The sequence below is a fragment of the Tursiops truncatus genome, chromosome X (assembly GCF_011762595.2).
Source record: "Tursiops truncatus isolate mTurTru1 chromosome X, mTurTru1.mat.Y, whole genome shotgun sequence".
NCBI lineage: Eukaryota > Metazoa > Chordata > Mammalia > Artiodactyla > Delphinidae > Tursiops > Tursiops truncatus.
In genome coordinates, this window is record NC_047055.1 from 65,482,211 (window position 1) to 65,497,696 (window position 15,486).

The 15,486-nt window shown below is 38.5% G+C and overlaps 1 protein-coding gene across 1 annotated transcript; it reads right to left on the reverse strand.

Moving 5' to 3' along the window:
- Nucleotides 1-7,997: 7,997 nt before the first annotated feature.
- COX7B (cytochrome c oxidase subunit 7B) lies at nt 7,998-12,338 on the reverse strand. The gene is made up of 3 exons (XM_004322992.4): nt 12,180-12,338; nt 9,484-9,608; nt 7,998-8,199 (listed from the first exon to the last, which is right to left on the reverse strand). The coding sequence occupies exons 1-3, from the start codon at nt 12,217-12,219 to the stop codon at nt 8,122-8,124; spliced, it is 243 nt and encodes an 80-aa protein (XP_004323040.1). The 5' UTR covers nt 12,220-12,338; the 3' UTR covers nt 7,998-8,121.
- Nucleotides 12,339-15,486: the final 3,148 nt, after the last annotated feature.

The window sequence follows — 15,486 nt, forward strand, 5'->3', positions numbered from 1 at the left end:
ACCCCACCTTCCCCCCCCCCACTTCCGGGTGATGCCCCGGCCGGAAGCAGCCGGCGAGGCGGTGGGGGACGTGTCACGTGAAAGGGGAAACGACCAGACTCGAGTCAAGCTTCTCCCTCTCCCTGCAGCGCCTGGCCTGACACACAGCCGCCAGCGAAAATCTTCCTTTTTGGCTCTGTAGCGAGTCCTCTTCCCAGCTCACCAAAGACAAAACAACCCCCCCCCCCACCACCAAAACCTGCAGTTTCCTAACCTGAAGCCAAGAAGGACCTTAGACTTACTTATAATCTTCTTCTGGATAGTTCAGCCTCTCATAGCATGACATTAACGTGCTCCTGTTAGACTGTGTAGCCTGACTCCAGATGAATTTACCCATATCCCTCAATTGAAAAATGATCTCTGCGCGCTCTCCGGTGAGGTCGTGGGAAACCGCGCTCATTCGCGCAAAATGGAATTCGCTTTGCTTCACTTCCGTGTTTCTCCAACAGAAAGGTGAACAGATGTGCATCAAAAGTTTAAAAAAAAATCGGTGGCTGAGGCTTGGAGGAGTGACATTAGATTCTGAGTGAGAATACCACTTAGGTAAACTTGGAAGGCCCAAAAGGCTAAAGCTTTTCTGCAAAACAGATGCGGGGGACACTGAGGGGTCTGTCCCAACTCAGCCTCCAGCCGACAAATCTTGTCAGTGGATTCTGCCCTGCTGTCCACCGTGCCAATGCAGTCAGTCAAGCTGGGCGGCGGAGCCTTGGGTTTTGCTTTCCAGAAGAATTGGTTCGTCTTAGGCGGCCACGGAGAAAACCCAAACACTGGAGCAAAACCAAAAACGGAAGCAGAGCACACCATTTACTTTTGAGGAAACTAGTGAACTTACATGATGGTTAGCATTCAAGGAAAAGCTACTTTATTCCCTGGCAGATTGTACAGCAGATGTCTAGAACTTATTCATCTTGCATAACTGAAACCTTATACCCATTGGTTAGCAATTCCCCATTTCCCCCTACCCTCTGCCCCTGGCAACCACCATTCTATTCTCTGCTTCTATGAGTTTGACTATTTTAGATACCTCATCTAAGTGGAACCATGCAGTATATGTCATTCTATGACTAGCTTATTCAGTTAGCATAATGTTCTAAAAGTTCATCTATGTTGCCACATACTGCGGGATTTCCTTCTTTTTTAAGGCTGAATAACATTGCACTGTATGTATATGCGTATTCGTTAGCCATTTGTCTGATGGACATTTAGGGACTTTCCACATCCCTGCTGTTATGAATAGTGCTGCAGTGATCATGTGAGTGCTAATGTCTCTTCAGTTCTTTTGGATAAGTACCCAGAAGTGGGTTTGCTGAATCATATGGTAGTTCTATTTTTAATTTATTGAAGAACTTCCATACTGTTTTCCTTAGCAGCTGCACCAACAGTGTACAAGAGTACCAATTTCTCCACATCTTTGCCAACACTTGCTTTTTTGTTGTTGTTGTTGTTCATAACCATTCTAACATGTTTGAGGTGATATTGTGGTTTTGATTTGCATTTACCTGATGATTAGTGAGGCTGATTATCTTTTTCTTTACATCTTTATTAGAGTATAATTGCTTTACAATGGTGTGTTAGTTTCTGCTTTATAACAAAGTGAATCAGCTATACATATACATATGTTCCCATATCTCTTCCCTCTTGCATCTCCCTCCCTCCCACCCTCCCTATCCCACCCTCCCTATCCCACCCCTCCAGGCGGTCACAAAGCACCAAGCTGATCTCCCTGTGCTATGCGGCTGCTTCCCACTAGCTATCTACCTTACGTTTGGTAGTGTATATATGTCCATGCCTCTCTCTCGCTTTGTCACAGCTTACCCTTCCCCCTCCCCATATCCTCAAGTCCATTCTCTAGTAGGTCTGTGTCTTTATTCCTGTCTTACCCCTAGGTTCTTCATGGCATTTTTTTCTTACATTCCATGTATATATATATATATGTTTGCCATTTGTGTATCTTTAGGAAATGTCTAATCAAGTCCTTAGCCCATTTTTTTAAATTTATTTATTTTTGGCTGCATTGGGTCTTTGTTGCTGTGCGCAGGCTTTCCCTAGATGTGGCAAGCGGGGGCTACTCTTTGTTGAGGTGCGCAGGCTTCTCATTGCAATGGCTTCTCTTGTTGCGGAGCACAGGCTCTAGGCATGCGGGCTCAATAGTTGTGGCACATGGGCTTAGTTGCTCCGCTGCATGTGGGATCTCCCCGGACAAGGGCTCGAACCCGTGTCCCCTACATTGGCAGGCGGATTCCTAACCACTGTGCCACCAGGGAAGCCCCCTTAGCCCATTTTTAAATTGAGTTATTACTTTTACTGTGGAGTTGTGGGAATTCTTTATATTTTTGGGAGCATAACCCCTTATCAGATATATAGTTTGCAAATATTTTCTCCTATTCCTTAGATTGCGTTTTCACTCTGTTGTTTCCTTTGGTGTGTGGAAACCTTTTAGTTTGATGTAGTCCCACTTGTTTATTTTTGCTTTTGTTACCTATGCTTTTGGTGTCATATCCATGAAATCATTGTCAAGACCAATGTCATGAAGTTCTTCCCCTATGTTTTCTTCTAGGAGTTTTATAGTTTCAAGTCTTATATTTAAGTCTTTAATCCATTTTGAGTTGATTTTTGTGTGTGCTGTAAGATAAAGGCCCAATTTCATTCTTTTGTATGTGGCTACCTAGTTTTCCAACATCATTTGTTAAAGAGACTATCCATTCCCCATTGTGTATTTTTGGCACCCTAATTCAGTACAGTTGCAGGATACAAAATCAATAGCATAAAAAAATAAAGCACTTAGACCTAGAAAAATTGTACAGATGAACTGGTTTGCAGGGCAGAAATAGAGACACAGATGTAGAGAACAAACGTATGGACACCAAGGGGGGAAAGTGGTGGGGGGGGCGGTGGTGGGATGAATTGGGAGATTGGGATTGACATATATACACTAATATGGATAAAATAGATAATTAATAAGAACCTGCTGTATGAAAAAATAAAATATAAAAATAAATTTTTTAAAAATAAAACACTTAGGAATAAACTTAACTAAGGAGGTGAAAGACCTTGTACACTGAAAACTACAAGACATTGATGAAAGAAATTGAAGATACAAATAAATGGAAAGCTATCCCCCCAAAATAGTGATCTCAAATTTTTTTTAATTCATGTTTTTAAATTCATAATCTTTATGTATGAGTGTATTTGAGTTGGGGCAGGGATCTCACCTCACACTACCTTCACATCGCCATTTAAAACTCTCAAACACTTCCCCATTTATTTATTCATTTGTCCATGATCTTAAAAACTTACAGGATTCCAAGGATGCAAAGAATATTAAAGTATCTATCATCCTGAGTTTAGACAGAATTGAGATGCCTAAAATGTAGCAATACAATGCAATAAATAAGCAGTACAGAAAGCATTTCAGAAAAAAGTGTATTTTTTATTCCTTTTCCAATTTGTCATTTTAAAAAGCAGCAAAATCCTAGAATTTTTAAAACTGTAAACATTAACAGTAAGAGGGAGGGGCTCCATCTCACTAATTTTGAAGTAAGATGTGGTCTTTTCACACTTCCTTTCATTAAATATCTGTCGTAAGATGTAGGGGGAAAATAATCATAGGATTATTTATATTTTCAACTGGAACCATTTCAACCCAGTTACCATAGAGTATCAAGTCAAATAACGTTGCAGAACTCAGTCAGCAAAGTGCAAATATTATTGTAAAACTGTAAAAGACTTGGAAAAGTGGCACACAGTATGCATATTTATATGTTTAATAATTTTCATCCTACCTGTTTGAAATCCCTAATAAGCCTTGACAGGCAACACTGCCCATAGATTTAAATTTTAGGCCTACAATTAAGTATTTCAGAAAGAATTATTCTTTGCCGCTTTACACCCATCCACATAAAAATTCACTTCAGGACTCCTTACCTTCCTGGACATTCAATTGTAGTTGTCAATCAATGTGCATAGCCTTAACTATTAAGATATAAATTCAGCCCCAAATTTAAAAATCTTAACTCACATCACATGAAATTAAGATGGGTTTTAAGTGGGCTTCCAATTATTAGCAAGTTGTTTTCTAACTTCAACATTAACACTGTGTTAAACTTTCAAAGAAATTCACTGAAAGGCAGAAACCAGAAATAAAGCTTTATCAGAAGAATATCAAATCTACTAGGCTCTCTAGTTTTTAGGTAAAGTTTATCATTATGAGTGGCAACATCCTCTACATTCTTAATCACTGGGCCTTTCCCTGACTTTAAAACACTTCAGGGTGAGAGAGTGGCATTGATATATATACACTACCAAATGTAAAATAGATAGCTAGTGGGAAGCAGCCACATCACACAGGAGATCAGCTCGGTGGGATAGGGAGGGTGGGAGGGAGATGCAAGAGGGAAGGGATATGGGGATATATGTATACATATAACTGATTCACTTTGCTGTACAGCAGAAACTAACACAACAATGTAAAGCAATTATACTCCAATAAAGATGTAAAAAAAAAAAAAGAAAAGAAAACACTTCAGGGACCTCCCTGGTGGTGGAGTGGATAAGACTGAGCTTCCAATGCAGGGGGCCTGGGTTCAGTCCCTGGTCAGGGAACTAGATCCCACATGCATGCTGCAACTAAGAGTTCGCATGCCACAATTAAGGAGCCTGTGTGCTGCAACTAAGGAGCCCACCGGCCACAACTAAGGAGCAAGCAAGCCGTAACTAAGGAGTTGGCGATCCTCAACTAAGGAGCCTGTGAGCCACAACTAAGGAGCCCGCCTGCCACAACTAAGACAACTAAGACCTGGTGCAACCAAATAAATATTTATTTAGAAAAAAATAGAACCTGGATAATTAAAAAAAAATAAACCGGGCTTCCCTGGTGGCGCAGTGGTTGAGAGTCCACCTGCCGATGCAGGGGACACGGGTTCGTGCCCCGGTCCGGGAGGATCCCACATGCCGCGGAGCGGCTGGGCCCGTGAGCCATGGCCGCTGAGCCTGCGCGTCCGAAGCCTGTGCTCCGCAACGGGAGAGGCCACAACAGTGAAAGGCCCGCGTACCGCAAAAAATAAATAAATAAAAAAATAAAAATAAACCACTTCGTATCTCTAAATGAATCATCCCTAATCTCCCATATCAATGCATGAGCATACCAACACTTTTTAAATTACTACTATATTAAACTGAGCTTTCAAATAGAAGGGAATGTCTTCAAGAAGTATATCAGGTTTCCTGGCATTGAGCAGATAGTAGGTACCCCCCAAATGCTTATAAAATGCTTATTAATATCACCAATAAAGTTGATAGTCAGGAGGGTGAGAACACAACATCTGTGCCTCTACAACTACCACGATACCTAGTTCTAAGTAAGTTTAATGAATTTAAAAGAACAGAACACATGCACTAAAATAGCTTGAGTCAAATTAAGAATGGCAGTTACAACATTCACCCTTTTTAAAAAATACTTCATAACTCCCCCAATAAATAACATTTGAAGGATTGGCAATGCTTCTAAATTAAGTCACTTATCTAAATTCTTCAAACATACAGATTTTTACAGGGAGACTAATTTGACAACCTTCACACAGGATGAAAACTTTGAGTACACTAAGCAAGCTGCAAGGTCAGAATATTGTGATGACACAAAATAACTTCGACTTAAACCACAGCTTCATTTCTGGTAGTGGCCATGGTAGTTTTATAACTACTCATCAGGACAAGATTAATCATAAAACTAAGTTTTGTAAGTATTTTCAAAGATGCTGACTACCACCACGATTTTATCACACAAGGCAACACGTATGCTGACAAATAGACATTTTAAAATGTCATACTAGGACTTCCCTGGTGGAGCAGTGGTTACGAATCTGCCTGCCAATGCAGGGGACACAGGTTTGAGCCCTGGTCTGGGAAGATCCCACATGACGCGGAGCAACTAAGCCTGTGCGCCACAGCTACTGAGCCTGTGCTCTAGAGCCTGCAAGCCACAACTATTGAGCCCATGTGCCACAAGTACTGAAGCCCTCACGCCTAGAGCCCGTGCTCAGCAACAAGAGTGTAGTGACCTCAATGAGAAGCCCGCGCACAGCAACGAGCACTGCAACGAAGTGTAGCTCCCGCTCGCCGCAACAAGAGAAAGCCCACGTGCAGCAACAAAGACCCCAAAACAGCCAAAAAATGAATTTATTTTTAAAAAAAGTCATACTATTTTTTTTTTTTTTTTTTTTTTTTTTTTGCGGTACGCGGGCCTCTCACTGTTGTGGCCTCTTCCACTGCGGAGCACAGGCTCTGGACGCGCAGGCTCAGCAGCCATGGCTCACGGGCCTAGCCACTCTGCGGCATGTGGGATCTTCCTGGACCGGGGCATGAACCCGTGTCCCCTGCATCGGCAGGCGGACTCGCAACCACTGCACCACCAGGGAAGCCCCCATACTATTTATTTTTGCCTATCAGAATAGCTGACAATTACTACTTATCTGACAGAAGTGGTATAAATCATACTGAAAATTACCTCCAGTCATTAGAAATTCTCAGTGCCAACTCAGGAACAAAAACAGAAGGTTGAAACTTTCTTAAAGACATGTTTATTTTGCTTAATCATGTTGGAGGGTTACGTGCATTTGAATACTTTAGTCCTCTTTTAACATTCTAAATATGATATAAAGTGTTCAAATTTTACCAAATGGTGTCACTACTATGTAGTTACTAATCTTGCAACCTTCTGTGCTGCAATGACATTCAAATCCTTATTCCTACTTTAAAAAGTCATGAAATTACTGGCTTTGGTACATTAATGAGAAAACAGGACATATTGCCATAAGAGCAATTCTAGTATTTCACCTATTGAGTAAACATTCTTCAAATGTTTGGTTAAGTATAAATCCTTATCTACATCAGGAAAATTTGGAGAGTCCTAAAAGCCACTTACCTGATAACCTACAGTATCAGGTAAGTGAATTTTAGAAATCTCAAATTTAGCCAATATAGATAGGTTACTCAACTGAAATTTCATTTTCTGCTTGAGCACTATTAAAAAGCCACTACTTGAGGCTTACTTCAGAGCCTTTGGCTGAGGAAATAAAGAAGCACATGGTGTAGATACTGTGTTTTCTTCAGTTAATATCTTACACATAAAATCCAATGTCATAGTGAATTCAGGATAATCCACCAATCCAAAAACTGGTATAGTTATAGAAAGCCAACAGCAGAGGTCACTAGTAGTTAGATAAGTAAAACAGATCCTTTCTTTAATAACCTCATAAACATCTCAAATAAATATGCTGAAAAATATAGAGCTCGGGCTTCCCTGGTGGCGCAGTGGTTGAGAGTCCGCCTGCCGATGCAGGGGACACGGGTTCGTGCCCCGGTCCGGGAAGATCCCACATGCCGCAGAGTGGCTAGGCCCGTGAGCCATGGCTGCTGAGCCTGCGCGTCCAGAGCCTGTGCTCCGCAGCGGGAGAGGCCACAACAGTGAGAGGCTCGTGTACGGCAAAAAAAAAAAAAAAAAAAAAAAAATAGAGCTCTAAGATAAATGTACCAAGGGAGCCAAGGAGCTAGCTAGTCTTCAGACATCCTAGGAGTTCATTTGATAGGACCACTCTTCCTATGGGTCTGGTGACACCCTAAGTTCTCTTGGCAGGAGTACAAAGGACTTAACGCCAATTCTAAATACAAACAAACATATATGAGAGGCTGAAAGTAGTAGGTATAACCAAGATATGGACACCAAATTTTAAACTCATAGATGCCCTAAAATAACTCTGTTATCAGTTATTCATTAACTGTAATTTCAGCCTATTATAAAGTTGACTCCTAGGTGACAGCCAAACTTTCCTTTCACACTACCTAATAGAGAAAAGCTATTCAAGAGTTGTACAGTGTTTTGACTTTAATATTAACACAAAGGTTAAATAAATAAAAATGATCAAGCTTGGTTTCATTTACAAAAGAAACAAACAAACCTACAATGAGGTTTTCAAATGTACTTTATTTCTTCAATCATGCCATATTTTAATGGGTACATAATGCTTTTACTTGGCATCAATTATGAGTTGATTTTGAAACAATTCAGTATTAAACGAGCTGGGATGATCACTGTTCTCTCCATTCCTTTGGGGTGACTCTGCCAACAGGGGACAGGTTCCATTCTATTCCAATTTGTGTTGCTGTCTGTAAGAATTAAAATGCTGTCAGTTATATGTTTAAACCAGAGCCCACTCTCCCTTGGAGAGTATTTCCTAAAGTGGCAAAGGTATTCTGCACTATAGGTTAAAAACACACAGAAAGTCACCTGGGATACAGTGCCCTCCAGGTAGGCCAAACCTAATTGCTGTCCTAATTCTCTAGAGCAGTGCTGTTCAGTAGAACTTCCAGAGATGAAGGAAATGTTCTATATCTGCACTGTCTAATACAGTTAGCCACTAGCTACATACAGCTATTGAGCAACTAAGATGTAGCTAGTGTGACTCAGCAACTACATTTTAAATTTCATTTAATTAATTCAAATTTGTATATCACATTTCTATACTACATCCTCAAAAACATTGTTGCACTCAACCACGACTACCTAAATACTGCCAAAGAGAACTTTTATAATATCCCTTCTTCAAGTAGCACTTCACTTCCAAAAGTGCCCCCGATCACACATTTGTTCAACATCTGTTTACTCTTCCAATTAAGTACACACACTTATTTTAATAATATATCTGATTTCAGGAAGATCAAAATAAGAATGAAAAAGGCCTATTAATAAAGTCTTTGATTATTAAGGCAAGGGTTGTTTCATATCTTTTAAAATCAGTTTATATATTTATTATAACTTCAAGACTCCTATTTTTAACCAGCAAGTACAGTGACTGGTAAGTAGATTGGTAAATGAAGATGTAAAAAACTAAAATATTAAAAGCAAGTCACTTTATATGTCATCCATCAGAAATGCTGTACTCAGTTCTTCTATAGAAGAAAGGTTGATTAAGCAAAGAAAGGTGACCAAGATGGTGAAACCCTGGAAATCATATAACAAAAAAATGATCAACAGAACTAAGAATGTTTAATATGAAAGAGAAGATCCAGGAGACATGATAGGAATCTTCTAATATCTAACAGCTGATACATGGAAATGTGATCAGAATTTCTGTATTGCAATGAAATGATGGGTAAAATATGAAGGAGGCAGATTTTAACTCAACATAAGATCTTTTCAACCAGCTACACAATATGGAAAAGACTGCATTTTGATCCACTAAGCAACTTGTCATTGGAAATGTTAAGAACAGATGACGGATGAATGCTCAATGTTGAGGAAGAAATTCCTGCACTAGGTGGGTAATTACGTTAGAAAATCTCTAAAGCCCCTCCTAACTAGAAATGTATACTGTGTGAAAACATTTTGAATACATGAGATAAATGGGAATAAAAAACATCTAAAACAGGTTATCAATCAACAGTACTTACATATGCCCATACAGCAACACAGAAAGTGGCTCCACTTGCTAATACAGCATTACCATATTTGTCATGGAAATCAGGTGCCCGCTTCTGGTGGCTCTGCCTTGCCATTGCTTGCGGAATGCTTCGAACTTAAAGGGGGAAAGAAAAGAGAATACGGGAGCATATCTATCAATTATCAGGAAAAGAGAACATGTGTAATTGATATTGCCACTCACAAAAGCCAAGGAAGTTAATTCTACAGTATTACGCAGTATAATAAAATGTTAAAACATATTGCAGCTAAAAGCAAAGTAGCATACTTTGAAATGCTTCACAAATAAGATTGACAGATGGATAAATATGTGATATAACAAATACAGCAAAATGTTAGTTGTAGAATCTATGTGGTGGGTATGTGGGTATTCATTATACAATTCTTCCAACTTTTCGATATGTCTGGAACTTTCCACAATAAAATGTTGAGGGGAAAAACCAAGAAAAAGTGATGTCAGTAACATCCATGACAAATTGGTATTTGTATAACCTCTGAACTTAGCTCCTACTTCATTAATTTGAGTATTTATGACTTTGAATTTCACTAAAGTTTACTCAGCAGTGCTCAACAACTTACAACATAAAGGGGTAAATAAACTCAAAATCATTAAAGCACGCTAAATGTTTATGACCTTAAAATTACCCCAAAACCTCCAAAAACTAGAGTAATCTTGACTTTTTAAAAAAGTGACTAATGAATATAGCACCATGCTAAAAGAAATGGGGTATATGGAAATGTGTAAGACACAGACCCTGTTCTTGGGTAACTTCCACTCTAGGGGAGGCTATTAGATACAAAGACACAAACCATTATAATAAAAGGAAGTACAATGTTACCTAAGCACTTTGAATAGCAGGTAGGATTTGGTTATGTAGCCAGGCTATTAGATACAAAGACACAAACCACTATAATACAAGGAAGCAGAATGTTAGCTAAGCACTTTGAATAGCAGGTAGGATTTGGTTATATAGGCATGGGAAAGGCAAATCTGAAAAAAGCAGAGACAGAAAACCCAGTGTCCTAGAAAACAAATTACGTTTGAAGGATAAGGTAAATAAATTAGTAACAGGAGGTAAAACTAGAAAGGTTCATGGAGGGCCACTTTTTTGGTAGAGGTAAAAGCTGTTGAGCAGAATGACAACATGAAAGCTTTGCTATTACTGCTATTTTAGTAGAAAGAGTTTCAAACTGCCTCTGGAGGTACTTGGGGGGCTTGGGAAAGAGCCAAGACTGGAAAATGCATATTTCCAGCTGCTTTTTTCTTCCTCTCCAATCTAAGTAGCAGGTCCTTATTGTTTTAGAGCCTCAAAAGGTATGTAATGAAAAACGTATTAAATAAACAGCAATGTTGCCCATTCACTAGCACTTATGAATATAATGGGTTATGTGATACAATGGGTTATTTGATATAATGTGATACAATGGGTTATTTCAGGATAGTTATTTGACCATTTAATGGTTTCTTCGCTTAAGTGCCTTAGTTTTTTTTCACCTTTAGTCACACTTGGGATGAGCAAATTTACAAACATTTCCCAATATAATCTGCTCTAGAGCAGTTAAAAAGTGAGCATGTGAATTCCACATTGAAAATAACAACCCCCAAACCCCTTTCCTGAGGTACAAGGCCCTACCTGCTCAAAAAGCAAAGAAAATAAGATTACCAAGCAAGCAATTCTGGAACACCTCATGACCTCAACACTCAGGTCACCCAAGTGGACTTCTTTGGACCTCTTCTCTGTGACAAGAAATGGTTCAGTTACCACCTATTGGTAATCTCATATAATCCTCAACAACTCTATGAGGTAGGTATTATTTACTAAGCCTCTATTTTACAAAGGAGGAAAATGAAGTTGAGAGAGGTTAAATCATTTGCCCAAAGTGAAAGAGATAATAGATGTGGCTTTTGGAATATGAAAAACCGGTCAGACAACTATTTTTTGGTTATTGTCAAAGGTGCTTGAGCGTTTAGAACACAATCTAGTAATACTTCTAATGACTCCATAAACAGAAAATAAAAAGATGGCTAAAGAAGCAAAATGGTAGTTGTTTAAGGTCACTTTCATTGTAAAACTGCTCACGTTACTCAAGGTCACCTTCAGTGCAAATCAAGTATGGAGATGACTTTTATCTCTCCAATCTAGTGCATTCTCAGTACATAATGCTGGTCTCAAAATTTCCCTGTACCTTAACTTTTAGGTAAGAAAAAAATGACCACAATTATTTAGTTAATAATCCACAAATAACATAAAAGCTGCAGTGCTACCATTTAGGTTGTCTCCCTGCAATGAAACCAAGAATTGGAGAAGAGGCTCTTCCATTTGCGGGTAAACTTGTCCCCAAAGCTAAAGTTTACGGAATTACTTAAGGAACGAGAAGTGTTCACCAGGTGTCTCCCTTGAAATCGTAGGCTACCGGAAAAAAAAAAAAAAAAAAAAAGCAGAGCTGGGTTATGACTCCAGTAACAAAAGAGAGCTGGGAACCCAAACACAAACGCTGAGCGATTAGGCTAATGCTAAGGACATTTTCCCAATTACTTGGGGTGAAGTAGGAGACAGAGCATTTAGAATAATAAAGTCGAGATGCACATGGAAGGAAGGGGCACGAAAGACCACGAAGACAACGGATAAAGGCAGTTGGAAAAGATGTGCTCACAATTTTTGCTCACCTCCGAGACGACTTAGTGCGTTTTTGGCCAAGGGAAACATCGTGAAGCTGAAGACAGAACGGCGGCAACTGCAGCTGCTGACTTCCTGCAATTTCACCTCTAGTACCCTTGCAAAGCGCCCTGAGAAACAAAATGGCTTCCTGCTGAGCTCGTTAAAGAGATTTGATGAATCTCGCGAGATCTGTAAAAAACCTATAGAATTTGTCCTCTTTACAGCACGGAAGGATAAACGCCTTGTGGGAAACGAAGTTTTACACTTTGTAAATGACATACCAAGGTATTTACGTAACAATGAGAGAATCCCTGGCCTCGAAGCAAGGTTTAGGGATCTATAGAGGAGAGCTGAGACATTGATCTCAGACTGAGACATCAAAGGCACCAGCTTCAAGATAGTGTTTTAGAGGACTGAGCTTGTATCTCGCTCCACACTAGCAGTACTTTCTGTTCCCTCCAAACTTCCTTCATTTCTTTAATTTTTTTCCTATTACTACCTACTAATTCGTTTAACTTTTAATTTTGAAATGATTTCAAGTTATGAGGAAACTTGCAAGAACAGTAAAAAGAATTATTAATATGTAGATAAATATGTGATAAAGCAAATTTAACAAATTGTTGATTGTAGAATCTTGGCGGTGTGTGTTGAGTACAATTCTTTCACTTTGTATATTTGGATATTTTCATAATAAAATATTGGGGGAGGGAGACTTCCTGTACACCCATTACCAAGGTACACCACTTGGTAATATTTTGCCACATGTTTTCTTTGTGTGTGTGATTAAATACATGTACATAAAAGATGTATATATAAATGCATCTCTTTTTTTCTGAACCATTTGAGAATAACTTGCATACGTCATGTGTTTTTACCTGTTAATACTTCAGGGTTCATTTCCTAAGAGTAAGCTATTCTCTTACATAACCACAGTACAGTTATTAAATTCAGAAATTTTAATATTGAGACAGTACAGCTCATATTCCAATTTCACCAATTACCCCAATATCTCTATCCAGAATTCAATCCAGTTCCCTGTATTGAATTTAATTATGTCTTTTTTTTAAACATCTTTATTGGAGTATAATTGCTCCACAATGGTGTGTTAGCTTCTGCTTTATAACAAAGTGAATCAGCTATACATATACACACATCCTCATGTCTCCTCCCTCTTGCATCTCCCTCCCACCCTCTCTATCCCACCCCTCTAGGTGCTCACAAACCACCGAGCTGATCTCCCTGTGCTATGCAGCTGCTTCCCACTAGCTATCGGTTTTACATTTGGTAGTGTATATATGTCCATGCCACTCTCTCACTTCGACCCAGCTTACCCTTTCTCCTCCCCGTGTCCTCAAGTGCATTCTCTACGTCTGCGTCTTTATTCCTGTCCTGCCCCTAGGTTCTTCAGAACCTTTTTGTTTTTTTAGATTCCATATATATGTGTTAGCATAAGGTATTTGTTTTTCTCTTTCAGACTTACTTCACTCTGTATGACAGACTCTAGGTCCAGCCACCTCATTACATGTAAGTTATGTCTTTAGTCTCCTAGAAAATCAAACAGTTCCTCGGCCTTTCTTTGTCTTTCACGGCACTAATTTTTTTCTTACTAAGGTAAACTTTATACTCTCAAGCTTACATATGAAGGAAGTGAGGTGCAGAATCAAGATTAGGCAATTGTAAGTGACAACTGGTAACGGACCTTCTGACTCCACAGGTCTGTGCTCCGTAATATATTTGAAGAGTACAGGCCAGTTATTTTGTAAAAGTTCCCTCAAATTTTGTGTGCTTGACATTTTCTCCTAATTAGATTCAGTTAATGCACTTCTGACAGGAATACTACATGACAGATATGTCTTCTTAGGGCATCTTATCAGGAAGCCTATAATATTAGCTTGTCCCATTATTGATAATGCCAACTTTAATCATTTGATCAAAAGGGTGACCTCCAAGTTCCTATAGTATAAAGTTACTGTTTTTCCCTTTGTCATTAATAAGTAACGTGAGGAATACATTCAGACTATGTATATATCCTGTTCTTTATCAAACTTCCACCCACTAGTTTTTGTATCCATTGATGATTTTTGCCTAAAAGAATTATTAGTATGAAAGTTGCAAAATGGTGATTTTCTAACTCTATCATTCCTTCCATATTTAATACTGAGTGTTCTACTATAAAGAGGAGTTTGATCTTCTCCCCTATTTATTTGTTCACTATCAGTGTGGATCCATGGATTCCATAGGTTATAATCCATTGCTATCATGATTTATTTTAATGCTCAATAGTCTCAGATGTGGTCAGTAGGATTCCCTTCAAGCTGGCTTATATGTCTTTTTTTGACGTCGCCATCATTTTTTTTGAGCACATCTTTATTTTCTGACACAAGGCTCATCTTGTACTTTCCCTGCCCCAGCACTGGAATCAACCATTTCCCTAAGGAGCCCCAATTTATTTCAGGGATGGCATTTAGCAACCTAGATTTGGCACTAGGTTTGCTCATTGATATTGGAGTGTCATTGCTTCTAGTCCTTCCTGTGAATAGAGCTAGGAATATATATCATGAATGATAAATTTATACAAATACTTCCAATTCCAGTCCAACCCCCAAAAGTTCTTTTTTACTTTCCCTCATTTCATATTTGTATCTCCCTTCTTACACAGTGAGAATCCTGGCTCTCAACATCAGTGTTTTTACATATTACATTATACACAATATATTTTCAGAATTGCTTTGCTCATATCACTATGAAAAAGAAATCTACCTAGTAGAGTTTAAGATTTGCTTGTAGTTGTGTTTTTTTCTTTAGACTAATGGTATGTAATCAAGGTACTGTGTTCATAAATTTTTCAGATTAGTTTTTTTTTTTTAGTGTGGTTTTTTTTCATTTGAAATAGAGCTGTGCTCCCTTTTTTCTGTTTGTATTCAATTTCAGTTTTTTAACCCATTCTTACTGATGTGATTTTTAAATGTTTAACTTATTTTTTAAATTGTGGTAAAATATACATAACATAAAATTTAGCATTTTAACCATTTTAAAGTGTATAGTTCAGTGGTATTAAGTACATTCACATTGTTGTACAACTATCACCACCATCCATCTCCAGAACTTTTTTCATCTTGCAAAACCATATGATTTGCTTTTATATTTTATTTTTAAAATATTAACATTATTTCAAAAGTCAAAACTATACAAACTGGTGTACTTAGAGAAGTGTCATTCCCTCATAACTTTTCTACTCCATTTTCTCCACCTTCTGTAGGTAACCAATTTCATTAGTTTCTGATTTAAGCTTTCTGTGTTTCCTTTTGCAAAATG

Coding starts and splice junctions, on each gene's coding strand:
- COX7B (XM_004322992.4), bottom strand. CDS start 12,219: ATGTTTCCCTTGGCCAAAAACGCACTAAGTCGTCTCGGAG. Junction 9,609..12,179: donor CGCACTAAGTCGTCTCGGAG/GTGAGCAAAAAT, acceptor TCCCCCTTTAAG/TTCGAAGCATTCCGCAAGCA. Junction 8,200..9,483: donor GTGTTGCTGTATGGGCATAT/GTAAGTACTGTT, acceptor TAATTCTTACAG/ACAGCAACACAAATTGGAAT.